General features: G+C 39.4%; 1 protein-coding gene across 2 annotated transcripts in view; it reads right to left on the bottom strand.

Annotated features, from left to right (window-relative positions):
- The window catches only part of gpsm1b (G protein signaling modulator 1b), a 51605-nt gene that overhangs the window by 28620 nt on the left and 2171 nt on the right, over window positions 1–20814 (bottom strand). For both annotated transcript variants that reach the window (XM_084415155.1, XM_084415156.1), the window contains exons 2-4: window positions 8572–8793; window positions 8352–8487; window positions 3332–3474 (exon numbers count right to left, since the gene is read on the bottom strand). In XM_084415155.1, the coding sequence (XP_084271281.1) occupies window positions 3332–3474; window positions 8352–8487; window positions 8572–8793 (501 nt within the window). The remainder of the gene's footprint in view (window positions 1–3331; window positions 3475–8351; window positions 8488–8571; window positions 8794–20814) is intronic.

The following is a 20814-nucleotide window of genomic DNA, read 5'->3' as shown; positions in this document are numbered from 1 at the left end:
AGATTCGATGAAGCAGCAGAGATGGCGAGTCAGGAGCAATCCTATGAAAAGTTGGCATTTTCAAGGTGGAGATATAAGCACTACTTCAAATTCATTGAGGTCAAAGGCAAGAACTAGGGGTGGAACGGTACATGTATTCGTATTGAACCGAGAGAGAGAGAGAGAGAGAGAGAGAGAGAGAGAGGCGCGGGCGCGATCGAAAAGTTGCAAAGTGTTTACATTTGTGTGTGTGTGTGAGAGAGAGAGAGAAAGAGAGGCGCGTGCGCGATCGAAAAGTCGCAAAGTGTCGTGTGTGTGTGTGTGTGTGTGTGTGTGTGTGTGTGTGTGTGTGTGTGTGAGGCGTTCAAACATCAAAAAGTGTTTAAGTTACTGCTAATTAAAATTTTAAGGAAAACAAATATATTAATCTTATATAATGTGCACAGTCAGTGCACTACAAATAAACTGGTCCAATGCCTTTACTTTATTAATAAAACTTTTAATAAAAAGTTGAGAGAGGTTGATTTAATTTGCAGAGTTAAATGCACTTTATATGGTGTAACTGTTTACTTTTCTTACAAAGATAATGCTTGAAGTGCAGGATAAACCTCTTGCTGTCTGTCGACGTGCAATAAATATTGAAAGTTATGTACAAACACCTGTCTGTTCTACTCATTTCAACTGACTTAAAAACTGCTCAAAAAAATCCAAATTCTTTGACATATAGCAACTTTTTTTTTTTTTTTTTTTTTTTTTACAGTAACGCAAATAGTTACTTTCCCTGGTAACGAGTTACTTTTATTATAGAGTAATTCAGTTACTAACTCAGTTACTTTTTGGAACAAGTAGTGAGTAACTATAACTAATTACTTTTTTAAAGTAATGTTCCCAACACTGTTTCTCAGGAGCGAATTACCCTCCTCCCTCCCCAACTCCTCTCGTTTCTCAGGAGCGAATTACCCTCCTCCCTCCCCGGCTCCTCTCGTTTCTCAGGAGCGAATTACCCTCCTCCCTCCCCAACTCCTCTCGTTTCTCAGGAGCGAATTACCCTCCTCCCTCCCCGGCTCCTCTCGTTTTTCAGGAGCGAATTACCCTCCTCCCTCCCCAACTCCTCTCGTTTCTCAGGAGCGAATTACCCTCCTCCCTCCCCAACTCCTCTCGTTTCTCAGGAGCGAATTACCCTCCTCCCTCCCCGGCTCCTCTCGTTTCTCAGGAGCGAATTACCCTCCTCCCTCCCCGGCTCCTCTCGTTTCTCAGGAGCGAATTACCCTCCTCCCTCCCCGGCTCCTCTCGTTTCTCAGGAGCGAATTACCCTCCTCCCTCCCCAGCTCCTCTCGTTTTTCAGGAGCAAATTACCCTCCTCCATCCCCAGCTCCTCTCGTTTCTCAGGAGCGAATTACCCTCCTCCCTCCCCAGCTCCTCTCGTTTCTCAGGAGCGAATTACCCTCCTCCCTCCCCGGCTCCTCTCGTTTCTCAGGAGCGAATTACCCTCCTCCCTCCCCGGCTCCTCTCGTTTCTCAGGAGCGAATTACCCTCCTCCATCCCCAGCTCCTCTCGTTTCTCAGGAGCGAATTACCCTCCTCCCTCCCCGGCTCCTCTCGTTTCTCAGGAGCGAATTACCCTCCTCCCTCCCCAGCTCCTCTCGTTTCTCAGGAGCGAATTACCCTCCTCCCTCCCCGGCTCCTCTCGTTTCTCAGGAGCGAATTACCCTCCTCCCTCCCCAGCTCCTCTCGTTTTTCAGGAGCGAATTACCCTCCTCCATCCCCAGCTCCTCTCGTTTTTCAGGAGCGAATTACCCTCCTCCCTCCCCAGCTTCCACCCCCAGCTCCTCTCGTTTCTCAGGAGCGAATTACCCTCCTCCCTCCCCGGCTCCTCTCGTTTTTCAGGAGCGAATTACCCTCCTCCATCCCCAGCTCCTCTCGTTTTTCAGGAGCGAATTACCCTCCTCCCTCCCCGGCTCCTCTCGTTTCTCAGGAGCGAATTACCCTCCTCCGTCCCCAGGTCCTCTCGTTTCTCAGGAGCGAATTACCCTCCTCCGTCCCCAGGTCCTCTCGTTTCTCAGGAGCGAATTACCCTCCTCCGTCCCCAGGTCCTCTCGTTTCTCAGGAGCGAATTACCCTCCTCCCTCCCCAGCTCCTCTCGTTTCTCAGGAGCAAATTACCCTCCTCCCTCCCCAGGTCCTCTCGTTTCTCAGGAGCGAATTACCCTCCTCCGTCCCCAGCTCCTCTCGTTTCTCAGGAGCGAATTACCCTCCTCCGTCCCCAGGTCCTCTCGTTTCTCAGGAGCGAATTACCCTCCTCCGTCCCCAGGTCCTCTCGTTTCTCAGGAGCGAATTACCCTCCTCCGTCCCCAGCTCCTCTCGTTTCTCAGGAGCGAATTACCCTCCTCCATCCCCAGCTCCTCTCGTTTCTCAGGAGCGAATTACCCTCCTCCCTCCTTAGGTCCTCTCGTTTCTCAGGAGCGAATTACCCTCCTCCGTCCCCAGCTCCTCTCGTTTCTCAGGAGCGAATTACCCTCCTCCCTCCCCAACTCCACTCGTTTCTCAGGAGCGAATTACCCTCCTCCCTCCCCAGCTCCTCTCGTTTCTCAGGAGCGAATTACCCTCCTCCCTCCCCGGCTCCTCTCGTTTCTCAGGAGCGAATTACCCTCCTCCATCCCCAGCTCCTCTAGTTTCTCAGGAGCGAATTACCCTCCTCCCTCCCCGGCTCCTCTCGTTTCTCAGGAGCGAATTACCCTCCTCCCTCCCCGGCTCCTCTAGTTTCTCAGGAGCGAATTACCCTCCTCCATCCCCAGCTCCACTCGTTTCTCAGGAGCGAATTACCCTCCTCCCTCCCCGGCTCCTCTAGTTTCTCAGGAGCGAATTACCCTCCTCCCTCCCCGGCTCCTCTAGTTTCTCAGGAGCGAATTACCCTCCTCCATCCCCAGCTCCACTCGTTTCTCAGGAGCGAATTACCCTCCTCCCTCCCCGGCTCCTCTTGTTTCTCAGGAGCGAATTACCCTCCTCCATCCCCAGCTCCTCCTCTCATCAGTCAGGATTTGGCATTCTGATTCCGCTTTGAATCAGACTAAATTCTCAAATTATGTTGTACATTAAAATATTGACACTAATGATATTTGCAAAACATTTTTGTTGGTTCTGTTCATATTCATGCTAGACTGCATGGATGTGCAGGGAGTTCTTGCCCAGAACAGAACCATACCGCCAATCCAAACTATATGCTAATTGTCAATTGTATTTGACGATGGTGACCCTGACAGAAGGTAATTTGATGGAACTAATTTGTATAATTTGAGTTGGCTCTACTCAAACCAATTAATTACTTTGAGCATTAGGGTTTACAGTGGGACTCACTCGTAGAAAGCCGTGGCTCTCTGAAGCGTGTCTCTGACATCGGACGGAAGATCTCCGGGATCTTGAGCGCAGCCCCACAGACGCTGCTTTCCTTTGGCATGAAACACGTTCCCGATGTTATACAGAGCCCTGGCCTCGCCGACCTGCAACAACACATTCAGAACAGCAGCTTTTCACTTCAACAGACCAGAATCAAACCTTTCTGACTCTGAAACCTCAGAAAAAACATTCAATGTGGTTCCATATATATAGAACTCTAGGGTTCTTGACTCCATTTTTAAAAAGACTTCATGCCAAAAAGGTTCTATATAAGCAGAAATGTTAAAAGACAGTCTCAAAAACACGCTTTGAAATCGCTGGTGTTTCTGACGTCACAAACTACCTTGTAACCAATCAGATCAACGTGTGATCGTCAACCAGTGGATCTCTGAGCTGAGTGAGTGAGTGGAGGCGGGGCTCATTTGCATATTCATAGAACCGCACATACTAAATGAGGCAAGGGTGTCGAGTTCCAGTCAAGCTATTTTAAGGCAGGAAAAAAACATTTAAATATGTAATTTTGGTGATCAAAGATGAGTTTTAAGGGATACAATTATTGACTACAGGGAGACTTTACTTCACTTGTACTTAAAGAGAGTGCATTCTCATGACTGTTTCGTCACCATGAAATCACAATTGAGGGAAAATTGCAGTGTTTATCATAAATGGTTTATCAGTGCACATCATTGTTGTTATAATAATCTTGAATGAGAATAAGTTTCTCTTGCAGCATCTCTTCTCCTCTCTGATGAAGAGGGCGGGGCAACCTGTCACTCACATGAGATCAGCCAATAGCAAACCACAACCATGTCAAATAAAAAGTTTTGCTTTAAAGTATATTTTAACTCATGGTTTGTGTTGATTAACATACTAAAGCACATTGATTATAATTTTAACTGTAGTGTGTTATTTAATATTACATTTAAAGTTAATGTATTTTAAATGTAATAAATTGCATGACATACAAGTTTCAATAGAAATTACATTAAAGTATATTTCAGTTTGTGCTTGTCAGTACATTCAGCAGGTCACTTTAAAGCAAAGACAATAGAAGTTATAATGAAATTACATATAAAGATGTGCTGAAGTTCTCCTGAAGGTGTTTAAAAAAAAAAATCACTCCACAGTTCAGTTTTGGTCGAAAGCAACTAGAATATAAAACTCTTTATATCTGCGGGTTGTTTGTTTATAAAAACCATCAATGTGCATAAGGGCTGTCAAAATGGCTGAAAAACTAAATTCGAATTTTTTTTTTTTTATATTAGCAAAATTCGAATTCTAAAGGCAATGCTTAAAGGGATACTTCACCGATTAGCATTAAGCTTTGTATCAGTAGAAACAGTTAGTATTCTGGCATGACCGTGCTTCCCTCCCTCATGTCCCCCTGAGACGAGAGATTTCTGTATTGTGTTTCTGGAAAAAAACCTCAGATGACGCAAAAATCGTCATTTAGCGTCATCAGAGGCTCTTTTGGCCAGAGGCGAGAGACTCCAGCCAATAGGAGGAGCTCGTTCTGCATGTTTTCAACCCACCCATAGGGGGATCTCACGATAAAACGTCTTCTTTTCAGTTTCAGTTTCGAGTCGACTAGAAGCCTAGTTGTATAATTTCTTCCGATACTGCCCTCTGTAACCGGTAGGCGTGGCTTGAGAGTGGCTTCGTAGGGCAGCGAAACAAGTGCATTCTGGGAGTTGTTGTCTTTCATCCACATGAGTCAAAAATACATTTTCTGTCTTTTCTCAGTCTAGAAGGCACCATGCAACTTCTAAAATAATGTCACATTTCTGCTACATAAATGACCCAATTTAAATATACATTCATCTTTCCAGCGGTGAAATATCCCTTTAATGTTAGAGAAAAAAAGTGCTTTATTGTCTCCTACGTCCACAAGAGGGTGCAAGCGAGCGCAATGAGCAAATATAAACCAAATCAAGCATCGCATCTTTTATTGAAATGAAATGACATTCACTTTTTAAAGTGCATTAACTTTTGAAACAATTGTTCTTAAAGGGGTCATATAATGGTACATGCACTTTTACAAGTTGATTGTACTGAAGTGTGTGTTGGCAGTGCCTGTACACAACCATCATAAAATGATAAAAATCCATCCAGTGTTTTTTTTTTTTATCTTCTTATATGTTTTCCCCCATCTCAAATCAAGCCGTTCGACCATGTGACGTCACAAGGTCGGACGCCCCTCCCACGATTGTTGATTGACAGCAGCGTTTCAACACAGACCCGCCCTCGCTCGTGAGCGGGCTGTCAATCATACTCCGCGCGGACCGGCGTGGTCATTGTTGATACGCTGGAGCACTGTCTATGAGCAGAATGGCGTCTAAGCGACTGTGGTGTTCTGTTCTTGGGTGTAATAAGGCACACATCAGTCATTTTGATGTTCCTAAATCCGAACCGCTGAAGACGCAGTGGCTGAGTTTGTTTTCGAAGGGAATATTCCCCTCGATCAATGTCAATGTTTTCATGTTTGCGCGAATCATTTCTCACCAGACTGCTTTACAAACGAGGGTCAGTATAAAGAAGCTGCTCCTGAAAAAAGGATCGGTACCAACTATTCGTGTTCCTGCTGCACCTCCAGAAGAAGAAGTGAGTGTAACGTTTTATTAACCTTTATATTAATATTTATATTAATCTTTGCAAATCGCTTGCTGCACGCTTCACGATGAATGCAGCTAAGGTTTACACTCAGGGTACATTACGGCATGTTTTCTATGTACGACGTTCTCAATATAATTCATAATCCCACGTTTATAATGAACAATGCGTTATGGTTATTGTGTTACAAACGGTGTACGCACAGAACAGAGGGGCGGGGTGAGCAAAGCTCATTATCATTTAAAGACACATGCACTTAAACGGCGTGCTGAAAACAGAGCTGTTTTTGACCAGGTAAAATGAGTGTTTTCTTACAATACTAATGAGAATTTTTAATTAAAGTATATTACAAACTTTTCATTTAGATCCTAAAGAATCATATTAACTTGTACAAAAATGGCATTATATGACCCCTTTAAATAAAATATAATTTCCTTAAAGGTCCCATTCCATGGATTATTTTTATTATTTAATAATGTTTCCAGGGGTGCCCTTATAATGTTAGTATGTTTTTTAGATAAAATTTTTTTATAATTTAGAAATAAAAGGCATATTTCCTAGCCTGATTTCATTCCCTGGTTTGAACACTCTGTTTGAAGGGGCGTGTCTGCTGTGAGACTTCAGTGTAAACGCCCTCTGCTGTGATTGGCTGACATGCTTGCATATGAAATATCTGGCATTAAATGTGGAACTATCTGGAAAACTTTTACTATTACAGCTATTATACGTTTTTACTATTACAGCTATCTCGATTAACGAATCATGAGAAGTTTTTTAAGTATTTAGATCTATTCCCATCACATAAAAGGTTGCAGTGATGAGCACTGAGCAGATGACAGTCTGTTGATCGCGTGAAAGATCTTATCATTGCAACGCAGTTTCTGCACTATCACTAATGATTTCACCAATGCAAACATGAGGCATATAAATACAGTAAGAGCTTCGTTGTGCAGCTTAACAGCGTCATTGATTTCATAACGAGTGTTGGCAAGTGTCCAGATAAACTCTGTGTGATTGACAGCTTGGGCGATTGGAAAGGGATTGTTCTTTGATCACTTTCTGTATATTAATCACAGTTTAAGTAAGATTATTTTCATCCTACTAAGAGAAACGAACGATGTGAAGAGTGATCGCTACTTCCATATTAAATCACTACTTACCGCTTGCTGGAATATAGTTGAAATTGTCCCCTTCGTCAGTATGAAACGCTGAGAGAAGTCTGCTTGATATTAATCCAGGTTAGAAAAACAGTCCGTGGTGAAATGGACAGAGCAAACTAACAACTTCGAATTAAACTTTTGCGGTATCCGATTATAGATAAACATCAACCACGTCTGTTGACATTTCGCCATCAATACGCCTGTGTTCCTGTGGGCGGAGGTTACGGTTCTAGTGACATCATTAAAGCAGGATGTAGAGGGGTGTAGTCCAATCCAGCCGTTTTTTGTAGTCAACTTCTGTTAAATAAAATATCTCGCTTGGCATTGAACTTTGAGCTTTATAATTTTACAGATATTATTTATACTCTAACAACAACATTACACACTAACTAAAGTTTGAAACATGGGATCACATAGAACGGGACCTTTAATGTGCATGCAAGGAAAATTAGGTTATGATAGTGTTAAACTGTGTTTGTGCATCAGTAACCTGAGAAAACACTTCAACACACAGCGTAAAGAACTACATGAACACACAATAGCAAACTGACATTCAGAAACACTCACTTCTACTCACTACATCTACATATTGTTCATCAAAAACACCAGACGGTCAACTTGATCTGAGCGAGTGCTGAGCGCTTTCTGTTGACAGTGTTTCCAGCTGATGAAACACACACTCACACACACACACACTCAGCTCTGACCAATGTGCAGGTTTGGTCAAGTGTGTCGTTGCACCATTTTTGCCTCCAACTGAGAGTGTTTTCGTCAGCAGGCCTTTTGCCGACATTGTTCACATTAACAATGCAACCTCACTGCGCGATCCTAGATAAGCTAACATAAACGGTAACGCTTTACAATAAGGTTTATTAGTTAACATTAGTTAACATGAACTAAGAATGAACAATACTTCTACAGCATTTATTAATCTTAGTTAATATTAGTTTCAACATTTAGTAATACATTATTTAAATCAAAGGTTGTATTTGTTAACATTAGGTAATGAAACAAACCGCGTCAGTTACGTCACTATCATGTCTCGGCCTCTTGACACACCAAAAATTTGATACACTGTTTTTGCATTCAAATGTGCAGTTTTTTTGTGTTTTTTTGACGAATATTCAGAATTCAAATTTTTATTTGACAGCCCTAATGCATTAACCGTCTGATGAATCTCCAGTCAGCTGTGATGAGGCTGGTTGTCTCACCTTGTCTCCTTGTTCTTGAGAAATATCCAGGTGTCTCTGACAGCACACGGCTGCTTCATCATATCGACCCAAAATCTTCAGAGTGTTTCCCAGATTCCCACTGGCTTTCCCTTCTCCGATCCGATCCCCGATCGTCCTAGATTAAAATGCAACTCGGTTTATTTTCAATGCCGCATGAAACTGAAAGGTTAGTTTGACTCTATCAGTTGTTGGTCCTCACCGAGCGAGTGTGAGGTCGTGCCGATGGTACTCCAGCGCTTTCCCGTACTCCTTCAGGTAGAAGTATCCGTTTCCCAGCTGACTATAGATGGCACTGAGGGTCTTCAGATCTTCGGTTCCCACCTGAACAGCAGCTTCGAAGAATGCAGTACCGCCTTTAAAATCCCCCGCTTTACACAGTCTCTCCCCCTCCAGTGCCAGCTCCAGACAAGAGGCTTCCATCCTGGAAAACACAGGGAACATCACGTTCTGTTACATTTGAGAGTTACATTCTGTGTTACATTTGAGTGTTACATTCTGTTACATTTGAGTGTTATGTTCTGTGTTACATTTGAGTGTTGCGTTCTGTGTTACATTTGAGTGTTGCGTTCTGTGTTACATTTGAGTGTTACATTCTGTTACATTTGAGTGTTACGTTCTGTGTTACATTTGAGTGTTACATTCTGTTACATTCGAGTGTTACATTCTGTTACATTTGAGTGTTGCGTTCTGTGTTACATTTGAGTGTTACATTCTGTTACATTTGAGTGTTACGTTCTGTGTTACATTTGAGTGTTACATTCTGTTACATTTGAGTGTTACGTTCTGTGTTACATTTGAGTGTTACATTCTGTTACATTCGAGTGTTACATTCTGTTACATTTGAGTGTTGCGTTCTGTGTTACATTTGAGTGTTGCGTTCTGTGTTACATTTGAGTGTTGCGTTCTGTGTTACATTTGAGTGTTACATTCTGTTACATTTGAGTGTTACGTTCTGTGTTACATTTGAGTGTTACATTCTGTTACATTTGAGTGTTACGTTCTGTGTTACATTTGAGTGTTACATTCTGTTACATTTGAGTGTTACATTCTGTTACATTTGAGTGTTGCGTTCTGTGTTACATTTGAGTGTTACATTCTGTTACATTTGAGTGTTGCGTTCTGTTACATTTGAGTGTTACATTCTGTTACATTTGAGTGTTACGTTCTGTGTTACATTTGAGTGTTACATTCTGTTACATTTGAGTGTTACATTCTGTTACATTTGAGTGTTACATTCTGTTACATTTGAGTGTTACATTCTGTTACATTTGAGTGTTGCGTTCTGTGTTACATTTGAGTGTTACATTCTGTTACATTTGAGTGTTACGTTCTGTTACATTTGAGTGTTGCGTTCTGTTACATTTGAGTGTTACATTCTGTTACATTTGAGTGTTACATTCTGTTACATTTGAGTGTTACATTCTGTTACATTTGAGTGTTGCGTTCTGTGTTACATTTGAGTGTTACATTCTGTTACATTTGAGTGTTACGTTCTGTGTTACATTTGAGTGTTACATTCTGTTACATTTGAGTGTTACATTCTGTTACATTTGAGTGTTACATTCTGTTACATTTGAGTGTTGCGTTCTGTGTTACATTTGAGTGTTACATTCTGTTACATTTGAGTGTTACGTTCTGTGTTACATTTGAGTGTTACGTTCTGTTACATTTGAGTGTTACATTCTGTTACATTTGAGTGTTGCGTTCTGTGTTACATTTGAGTGTTACATTCTGTTACATTTGAGTGTTGCGTTCTGTTACATTTGAGTGTTACATTCTGTTACATTTGAGTGTTACGTTCTGTGTTACATTTGAGTGTTACATTCTGTTACATTTGAGTGTTACATTCTGTTACATTTGAGTGTTACATTCTGTTACATTTGAGTGTTGCGTTCTGTGTTACATTTGAGTGTTACATTCTGTTACATTTGAGTGTTACATTCTGTTACATTTGAGTGTTACATTCTGTTACATTTGAGTGTTGCGTTCTGTGTTACATTTGAGTGTTACATTCTGTTACATTTGAGTGTTACGTTCTGTGTTACATTTGAGTGTTACGTTCTGTGTTACATTTGAGTGTTACATTCTGTTACATTCGAGTGTTACGTTCTGTGTTACATTTGAGTGTTACATTCTGTTACATTTGAGTGTTACATTCTGTTACATTTGAGTGTTGCGTTCTGTGTTACATTTGAGTGTTACATTCTGTTACATTTGAGTGTTACATTCTGTGTTACATTTGAGTTACATTATGTGTTACATTTGAGTGTTGCATTCTGTTACATTTTAGTGTTACATTATTTGTTACACTTGAGTGTTGCATTCTGTTACACTTCAGTTTTGCATTCTGTTACACTTGAGTGTTGCATTCTGTTACATTATGTGTTACATTTGAGTGTTACATTCTGTTACATTTGAGTGTTACGTTCTGTGTTACATTTGAGTGTTGCATTCTGTTACACTTCAGTTTTGCATTCTGTTACACTTGAGTGTTGCATTCTGTTACATTATGTGTTACATTTGAGTGTTACATTCTGTTACATTTGAGTGTTACGTTCTGTGTTACATTTGAGTGTTGCATTCTGTTACACTTCAGTTTTGCATTCTGTTACATTCTGTGTTACATTTGAGTGTTACATTCTGTGTTATATGTTCTCTGAACGTTCTGAAACAAGTAGCAACATTTAGAAATGTTAGAGGAATGACTCTGCGGGTTCAGTGAGTTTTGGCTGTCTTTGTGTCTCAGTGAGGAAAGAATTCAAGTCATCTGAAGGATGTTGTTGTTGAATGCATTTTGTGCCAAAGTAATGATAAAAGATCCAGAGTTTAACACACATAGACTGCAGTCGTGATCACTGTGTGAAGAGTCTTTAAAAAGTGAGCAATTAATTAAAGTATTGAGAAATGTGTCCTAGAGATTGTAAAAAAAAAAAACTGTAATATGTACAGTATGTAATATAATACATACAAAAAGTTTGGCATCGGCAAGATTTTTTTGTTTTTAAAATAACTCTCTTCTGCTCACCAAGGCTGCATTTATTTGATAAAATAAATTCTCTCTCTATTCATCAAAGAATCCTGAAAACTCTTTCAACACTGATAATAATCATAAATGTTTCTTAAGCATTAAAATATTTATATTAGAATGATTTGTGAAGGATCATGTGACACTGAAGACTGGAGTAATGATGCTGAAAATTCAGCTTTGATCACAGGAATAAATTACACTTTACTGTATATTCACATAGAAAACAGCTGATTTACATTATAATAATATTTCACAATATTACAGTTTTTTTTTTTTTTTTTTTTTTTTATCAAATAAATGCAGCTTTAAAGAGTCTTCTTTTAAAAACATAATAAATCTTACCGATCCCAAACGTTTGAATGGCAGTGTAAATATAGTCTGTCCTCTCAGTCAGAATAAATGTGAAAAAGTGCAAAATTTTTGGACAGTCTGTTTCACAAAGTCACATTTTGATTGGCACATCTGACACTGTGCCACGAAGAACTCAGCTGGGCTAAAGGTATAATGAAATATGTTTGTTATGATATTCAGTCAGATTATTTCACTGTTTTGTTATTTGTCTCCGGACGCAGTTCAGGCTGTTATACGACTTACTATAAAACACAAATGCTCATTTCAAGGCAAATGCAATACATTACTTTAGTCGGTGGCATCATCATGTCTGTGGTAAAACCACTGAAATTGAGTAACTAAGGCTTATTTACATCTGGTGGTCTAAAAGGTGTTTATTTCATGGATATCGATGAGTGGAACTTTCGAATATTTGTTTGTTTTCCTCTTTGTTTGATCGGTTATGTATTTCTCACACTATACAAGTCTTGCATTCTCATCACAGTTAAACATAAAACATATTTCCATAGCGCTCTCGGAGCATTATTGGTCTGAAAGCAATTATATCTAACCATGCTTTGACAAGAGCTTCTTTTCCATTAATGTCTGAAACGCTCATGGTTTTGGCTTGGCTGCTGTAGACCGAGAGAGATTTATTCAGTTCTGCGGTCAGGAAAAAATGTTGGCCTGAGAAGTAGACGGACCCACATCCACCTCTGCTTTGTTTTAAACTGGGACACGTTTCTTTCCTCTCTGAAGCAAGAAAAACCACAAGATTTTTACATTTCTCTGAAACGATATGAGTGGTTTCTAGGTGGTTTCTTGCTGTCTGGCATGAAAAGATTTCTGCACCCTCACATCTGAGATCAGTACATTCATTTTACCAAGTCAAGAACGTGGCATATTAATATTTCACATCTCAGACCCTAAATATGAGCATCAGTAATAGATAAGTCAAGTCACCTTTATTTCTATTGTTTCACAAAGTGTTTAAAGTTAAACAGGAAAATAACAGTGCTAATGTTGTACGATAAAATTCATCAATTATTATAATCAACAAATTAAACTTCAGCTCTAAAGCAGATCTACAGACGACAGTAGTGTCGTGATTCAGACCGATTTATGATTCAAATCAGTCTAATAACAGTGATAATGTTCAGAGTTAGTGTCATTATTCAGCTCAATTCAGTTTTAATTTTGTTCTCTACCATTGTATATTAATATTACCGTATTAATTGACTTTTAAACCCCACTGAAGGTGATATCAACACAGTGATCATTGACAGAGCAAATAATATACTATAATATACATCTATATTTCGTGGTTAAGGGAACATTTCATTTCATCATTCTTCAAACATTATGGAAACGTTACTTTTGAATGTTCTCTGAACATTCCGAAACTAGTCGTTACATTTAAAAATGTTCCAACTGAAACATTTAAATGTTCCATGAACGATGTATAAATCATGTTTTTAGGGATGCACCGATATGAAACATTTAGCCAATACCGATAAATCTTTATATTTGAAAGCCGATAACACATTTTGGGCCTTATTTTAACGATCTAAGCTCATGGTCTAAAGTGCACGGCGCAAGTTCACTTAGGGCGTCCGAATCCACTTTTGCTAGTTTAACGACGGGAAAAATGGTCGGCGCTCCCGGCGCATGATCTAAAAGGGTTGTCCCTATTCTCATAATGAGTAATGGGTGTGTTTTGGGATTTACGTGCATTAAACCAATTAGAGTCTCAACCCCCATTCCCTTTAAATGCCAGTTGCGCTCGCGCCATGGCGGATTCGCTATTTACATGACGGAATCTGATAGTGGAAAGACCGAACGCATCACCAGAGCGCAACGGATCTGCTCATGCGCGAGGTCAAAGTGCGCAAGCAGAACATCTACAGGACAAGCCGGATTCACCATATCTTTATGCACACAATAATAATCTTTTACATTGTAATCCTTTTATTTGAAATATTTGGCATGTTTGTGTGCTGCTGTGCGTCCCTGTGTGTGTAATAAGCAGACTCAGCAGAGTGTACGCGCGTTGTGGACCCACCTATAGGCGCACATTACTAACGCGCTCATTAAATAACAAAAAAAAAGATAGTAAAAAATATTGCAGTCTATTTCTGTTCCTCAAAATAGCAACGCTCCAACAATGCGCCAGACACACACTCGTTCTCAGACCAGCAGCTCATGGATGCACAAATGGGCGCAAATGCATTTACTATTTAAACAACGCGGCGCAGGACGTGAAAATGAAAACTGCGTCGGGCTGAAACTAGCAAAAACACATTGCGCCGGGTGTAAGATAGGCCCATATTGTCAGATAAATCTAAATTCAAATTTTTACATCATTTTTGAGAGCCTGATTGCAAAAACAAAAGTCTCACCAATAAAATCTGTGTCCCAAACACACAATAATAATGATGTTCTTATTATAACGTTTAGCCTAAACGACAGACTTGCGCTGCACATGTTGCACTTCACTGTATTTTCCTTTTCAATCATATTCCAAGCATAACCATCATGTTGAACAAGTGTCTCAGCTAATAATCCATTATTTATCAGCTTTAATATATCAGCCAATTTTTCTTATCGGGCCGATAATGATAACATTAAAAATGAACATATATCAGCCGATGCCGATATACATCATGCATCCATACATGTTTTTGTTCTAACGTTTTGAGAACATATATTTGTTATTTGTTCTATTAACATGACTAAGGTTTGTTCATAACTTTGAGAGAGCCTTGCTGGGAAAGTTCGGTGTACCTGCACTTTGGTTTGGCACGTGTCTTCTCAACATACCCCCCGAGCTCCAGGTTCAGAGGTCTCAGCGTGACCTGAGGTCTGGGACCCCGATGAACCAGACGACACATGGCCATCTGAGCCCCGCTCAGAGGAAACGCTTCGGTCGACATGATCCACAGTTCACAAATCTCACCGTCCAGACAAAACACCTCAGAGTCACAATGATGGAGGTTTCCTAGATTAAAACCGGACTGGTCACATTCAGTGCGTTTCAATATTTTGCCGTAACCAGAGCATCATCTTTCAAATGAAATCTCATGTTAATAACCAAAACAAGCAGATAGATCTCAGATCACCCGACTCTCCAAAAGCACCATCAAGCTTCTCGGAAATCACCGGTTTTCAGCATTAAACAACTGGTTGACCTTTCCTTCTCAACTCCACATATCCATTAGGATCAAGGAAACGCATCCAGCATGAACACACAGAGACTGACACACTGGCCGGACGGACGACTGCACTAATTCTCCTGAAGGACGACGCCAGATAATCCTGTTCCTGCTGACCCAATGAACTCAGACCTCTAGTCACTGCACAGACATTAAGATATAGTATCATTCATATCATTTTAAAGGCTTGATATTGGAAATTAATATGCACGTGTTTCCTGGGATTCTCTGACACTCTATGAAAAAAATAAAACACAACAAATGCAACTAATTTAAAGTCCCCCTGTGGTGAAAATCCAGCGTTTAATGTTGTTTATGTGTCTATGTGGTGTTTTTAATGTGCTTTAAGACAAAGCATGTGTAAGTTCATAAGTCGACACCATTGCTGAGTATTTCCTCCTTAAAACTGCAGTGAACCAAAGACAGTCTCAAAAACACGCTTTGAAATCGCTGGTGTTTCTGACGTCACAAACTACCTTGTAACCAATCAGATCAACGTGTGATCATCAACCAGTGGATCTCTGAGCTGAGTGAGTGAGTGGAGGCGGGGCTCATTTGCATATTCATAGAACCGTGAATACTAAATGAGGCAAGAGTGTCGAGTTACATTCAAGATATTTTCAAGGAAAAAAACTTTTAAACGTCATTTTGGAGATCAAAGATGAGGAGATTTGATTTTTACTCAACGAATTTGTTTAAAAAACACTGAATCCTGTAATCTAAATACACTGAAATGAACTTCTTGTTGATTGATCAAGCTAGTTTTGTCTGTGTGTGATTAGCAGTGCTCTTGTTCGTGTCGTGTGTGAGATATTATACTGCCTTATTAGCACCTGCAGACTTTGAAGTCTTGATATTGTGTGTGTGTGTGTGTGTGTGTGTGTGTGTGTGTGTGTGTGTGTGTGTGTGTGTGTGTGTGGCACACACTGAGAGGCTCAGCAGGTCACGCAGTGCGAGAAGTGTGTCACAAAAAGGCCATCGTTTCCCCGACATGCACACGTTTGATCTCAGCAGCGCAAGTGTGTGTGAGACATCCGTCTAGTGTGTCACAACTAGTCCCTCAATTAAGTGAAAGGTCGAGATCCTGCATGAATGTTTCACGCTTCACTACGAGTGTCTTCATCACACTTACAGGCAAAAAAAGCATCAGATACTTATGCAGAGTTGAGATATTTAGCAGGCTATATTGTGAATATAATATAATATTTCGAGACTGTAAATAAGTGCTGAATTCTACAATCGTGGGATGAATTAGCTTGGGCTGATTTCTTTGATTAATCAGACACACAGCTGCTCTTTCTAATGGTCTGGTGGATTACTCGCTGCTTAATCCACAACCACAGCTAATGAGATTAGGAACAACTAGGATTAAAGTGGAGCAATTAGTTATTAGCTGAACTCACTGACACACACACACACACTCACACACCGGCCGAATATGAGCTGCTGTCTACTATCAAGTCTAAAAGCATTAGTTTGCGGTGCATTCTGCCAGCTATTAATGAAAGAAAGTTTTGTCAGTGTGTTTAATGTGCAAACATTCAGAATGCATTGAATACCAGGACTGTGTTTAGTTTTAATCTAGTGATCAAATGCAGCACTCTTATGGAAATATGATATTGCAATTATTATCTACTTTTCGAATTGTATTTCATAAACCAACATCTCAGGAAAACTTTATGGGGTTTCAATCAAAATATGACTTTCTGTGACAGAAAAGGGCAATGATTCCTGGACTTTAATCATGTTTATCAGGCATTCTGGGACATTCTGGGACAGGCATTTTCATATTCCTATGAAATATTAGATATTATTATTATTAAAATGTTGCCAATTATTACTCCCATTATTACACTTCTTATTTTATTACATGTTTCCCCAAGAACACATTAATGTGCAAATTAGATACAGTGTGCAGATACATTCTATTGAATGGGAAAATTCATTTATGGCAATTTTACCCACGGTTTGCATAAAGTAAAATTGTATATCAATTTATTCCGTTATATCTTTCATAAAATAGTTGAGAATCATCTTTATACAAATTTTGCTAAAACAAAAACAAAAATAGTTTTTGCCTATACATGTCAGTTTATTTATTTTATTAAACAACTGGGTGCAGGTGTCCACTACAGCATAACATATGGAAAAAATATCATTTTTCAAAAAGAGTGTTTTTTTTTTTACCATTTGATTCTTATGCTCTAAATAATGTGATGACATGAAAAAAAAAATACTAAAATTCATAAAACTTATTTTTCTGGGTCTCAGGAGGGCACACAACAGAACAACGGCGTGACAGGCGCGGACGAGTGTCTCATTAAAAGAGCGTTTGTTGAGCTCAGGGTAACGAGGTCATGTGTCAGCGGTGACATCATCAGAGCGGGTCACATGCTCATCAGCGGGTCGCTCTATAGGTTTCTGCACACTGTTTATTAACCCTGTTCCAGTCAGCCGCAAAAGAGTTAAAACCAGTCAAAGCCACGGATCCAGAACTCCAGTGCACTGGCCAAGCAAAACACCTAACCAAAGCCATGTCGGCCTGGAAAAAAGGGACTAAAGAAAAGAAAAAGAAATCCTGATTTACACTTCTAGTATCCAAGTTTGCGTCACATTTAGTGCTAAAAAAATTGGACGGATTTTGAACTTTTCACAGTAAATTTATGGGGTATTTCTGGTCAAAAAGGACCAATGCACACGGAGCCGGATTTAGACACGGACAAATATCTGCCTCCATCATCCAATCAGAATTTAGGCACAGAGAGTGTTCATCTGTTTTTTACAATTCATGCATTGACTGAAAACAGTCTGAGGCTGTGTGTTGAGAGATGTGAAGAACACCCCCAAAAACAGCAGAAAACTGCGGCAGGACTGATCCTTTATCAGCTGAGAGTGACGAGGATGACAGTCACACCAGTGAAAACAGGCAGACATACAGTACTGGCATGCTGTGTATGTGTCTTTATGAATATGCATCTTTATATTTACATGTAAATATGAGTAGGGGTGAGCGGTGAGTTAACTAACACACATGGTTTAAAACTTTCCACACGTCAGCATGATGAAACTTAGTGTATTTAGTTGCCATAGCAGCACTATATAGAGCAAAAAATTCGGACAAAATTAATACATCTTTGGAAGATATTAATCACTGAACATTTATTTACCCACAGCAAAAGTACATTTCTTATGTTCATTTTTCATCTCTGATTTTTGAGATCGTCCTTTAATGCGGATGCAGGCGGGGCATGTTGTCACACTGCGCTACAATGAGCCCCTGTTAGAACTATGATATTCTATTCTATACTTTTATGAATTCTATTGAGAAACCATGAGAAAAAGGTGAATAAAGACAGTTTGTTGTCAAACTCAATAATTACACTATTTTTAATTATTAAAAAATGCCATTATTACATATTTAAAAAAAAAAGTTAATTGTATTTTATTGAGAAAATATTTTAGTTTGTCTTGTATATTTTTTTGATTAGATCAGATAACATGTAAATCTGTCATATGGTCATGTTATAATGTATGGGGCATGTTGTCACAGTTCACAGGGTCAATCAAAGAAAAACTGTACACTGTATTAATGCAACAAAATCACATAATTGTACTAGACATGTGGGGAAAAATGAATACTCTGAACCCTACCTAGGTTTACACAGACTGAGAAAGTAAAACAAGTGTTAGGTTGTAGCCTACATTTCTATAGCTCTGACTTATTTTAAAGTGTCATAAAATAGGTCACACCGCCACCGTTGAGATACGCCAGAAAACCTCTCATTTAAGAACACGCATTTGTTGCACGGACGGAGAAAGAACATAATGTAAGAGTATAAACTGCATATTGACAGCCTTTATGTCAGTCAGGTTAGATATCAAATATAACACATAAATCAACTCAACGCGAAACACTAATGCATCTCTTTCTCTGGGAAACAGAAAGCCACAGCCATCATCCCTGTTCCCGACTGAACCATCCTGAACTCACACATAATTACTGCACAATGAAGTGATTTCGGCTCCGCACGTTGAGCTCTCCGACAGAAATGCTGCTTTGCGCCTCAAACTCTTTCTGTCGGTGTGAAGAAACAGTTTCAAACAGGAGATAGAGAGAGAGATGTTAAAGCGCGCTAGAGTTCGGCCTGTGGGTCAGGAGGACAAGCGCTCTGTCCCGTCTGAAACACACTCACCCGTCCTGAAGGCGGTAAGAAGAGCACACGTCAGATAAAAACACGGCACTGGAAAAAATTACTTGTAGGATTTACTTGGTAAAATCACATTTTAAGTAAACTCTAGTGCTCTGCTATTATCAGGTCAAATCAACTTACTATTGAACTTAACATTCATTTGACATTTAATTGACACTTAACATTTAATTATATTTAATTTATTTACTTTCACACACTGTAAAAAGTATATTGTTGGTTTAACTTAAAAAAGTAAGTTACCAGATTGCCTTTAAATGTTGAGTTGATTGAAATTAAAAAATTTAGTTAATGCAATAAAGGAGATTAGTTTAATCAATAGAAACTCAAAATATGGTGTAATCTGAACCACAATAATTATCTGAATTGATTTGACAAAAGATAAAAAGTTGTGGTAACAAATAATGAAAAAAAATAAATATATATATATATATATATATATTTTACAGTGCATATAGAGCTGAGTGAATTTTACACAATAAACGTTTTACTCCGACAATATAACACTGAATTAAACCACACTTGTAAAGTGTATGCTTTACTTAAAAACATCTAAGTAAATAATACAGTAGATATCGATTCCATACGCTACTGGATCTACATTATAGAAGTAACACAGAGAACTCAATACTTGGATGACGTAACATTCGATAGATCGTTTATGAATATGAATGTGTCATTTTGAGTAGAAAATGAATCCACAAAATGGCAAGTTACCAAAACTAACAACAAAAGCAATGATAAACCGGTGTAAATACAGCTGGAAAACAGTACATAAATCAAACTTATTAATTATTAATGCCCCAGTGCATGATGGGAACACCAGTATTAGAAAAGTTGAGCAGGTTTTACTTTTTAGATTTTATATCGTTGAGATTTACGCTTTCATTTCTAAGAAATTACCTTTGTTTTTTATTTACTTAACTACATTTTTATCAGTGAAATGCATTCGCTTCGAAACTAATGCGTATTGAAAGGGTTTGAGAGTTAAAGGTCAGTCTGTGGAGTTGTGCTTTCTCTCACTTTATGAATTATGAATCATGTGGAGTATTCCTGTGATACTCGGACATCTGTAATTAATAAAGCTCAGCCAACTGGAGTGATGACATCAGAGAGAGAGAGATGTCATGTGACGTACACACACATCACTGTCAGCCATGACACATCACTCCTGAAGTTTGCTGACCGGAGCAGAAGCGGGGAAATGTTTCCCTCTCCAATCTCATGAATTCCACATAAAAATAATCATGGGAATGAAAAATAGAGTTTCCCAAAGGATTTTTTGTTTTTTTGCAGTGATGCCGTAGAAGAACCAGTAAGTGTCCGAGACTAATGCAAAGATCAGGGAAGAGGAGCAAACAGCACTGCAGAATATGCAAATCAGGTGAATATTGCTCTCCTGTGTCTAGTCTATGACACACATTGTTAAATACAGTGACACTTTATATTAAAGTGCCCCTAATATGCCATTTTAAAGGCCTAATTCCTCATAATCTCCACTGCAGCGTCAGCTCTTTCCTCTCAGTGTCTGAAACGCTTCCATAGAGGATTCAGTCTCTCTAAGCCCCGCCTCTCTGAGAGCTGCTCTGCTCTGATTGGTCAGAAACCAAACGCTCATTATCATATCTGAATCTCCGCTCTTGATCTCAGTGATACGAACAGTG

This window comes from Rutilus rutilus (genome assembly GCF_951802725.1).
Source record: "Rutilus rutilus genome assembly, chromosome: 7".
In the NCBI taxonomy this organism is placed as follows: domain Eukaryota; kingdom Metazoa; phylum Chordata; class Actinopteri; order Cypriniformes; family Leuciscidae; genus Rutilus; species Rutilus rutilus.
Note: the sequence above shows the minus strand (reverse complement) of the source record. Positions and strands in the feature narration are given on the sequence as shown.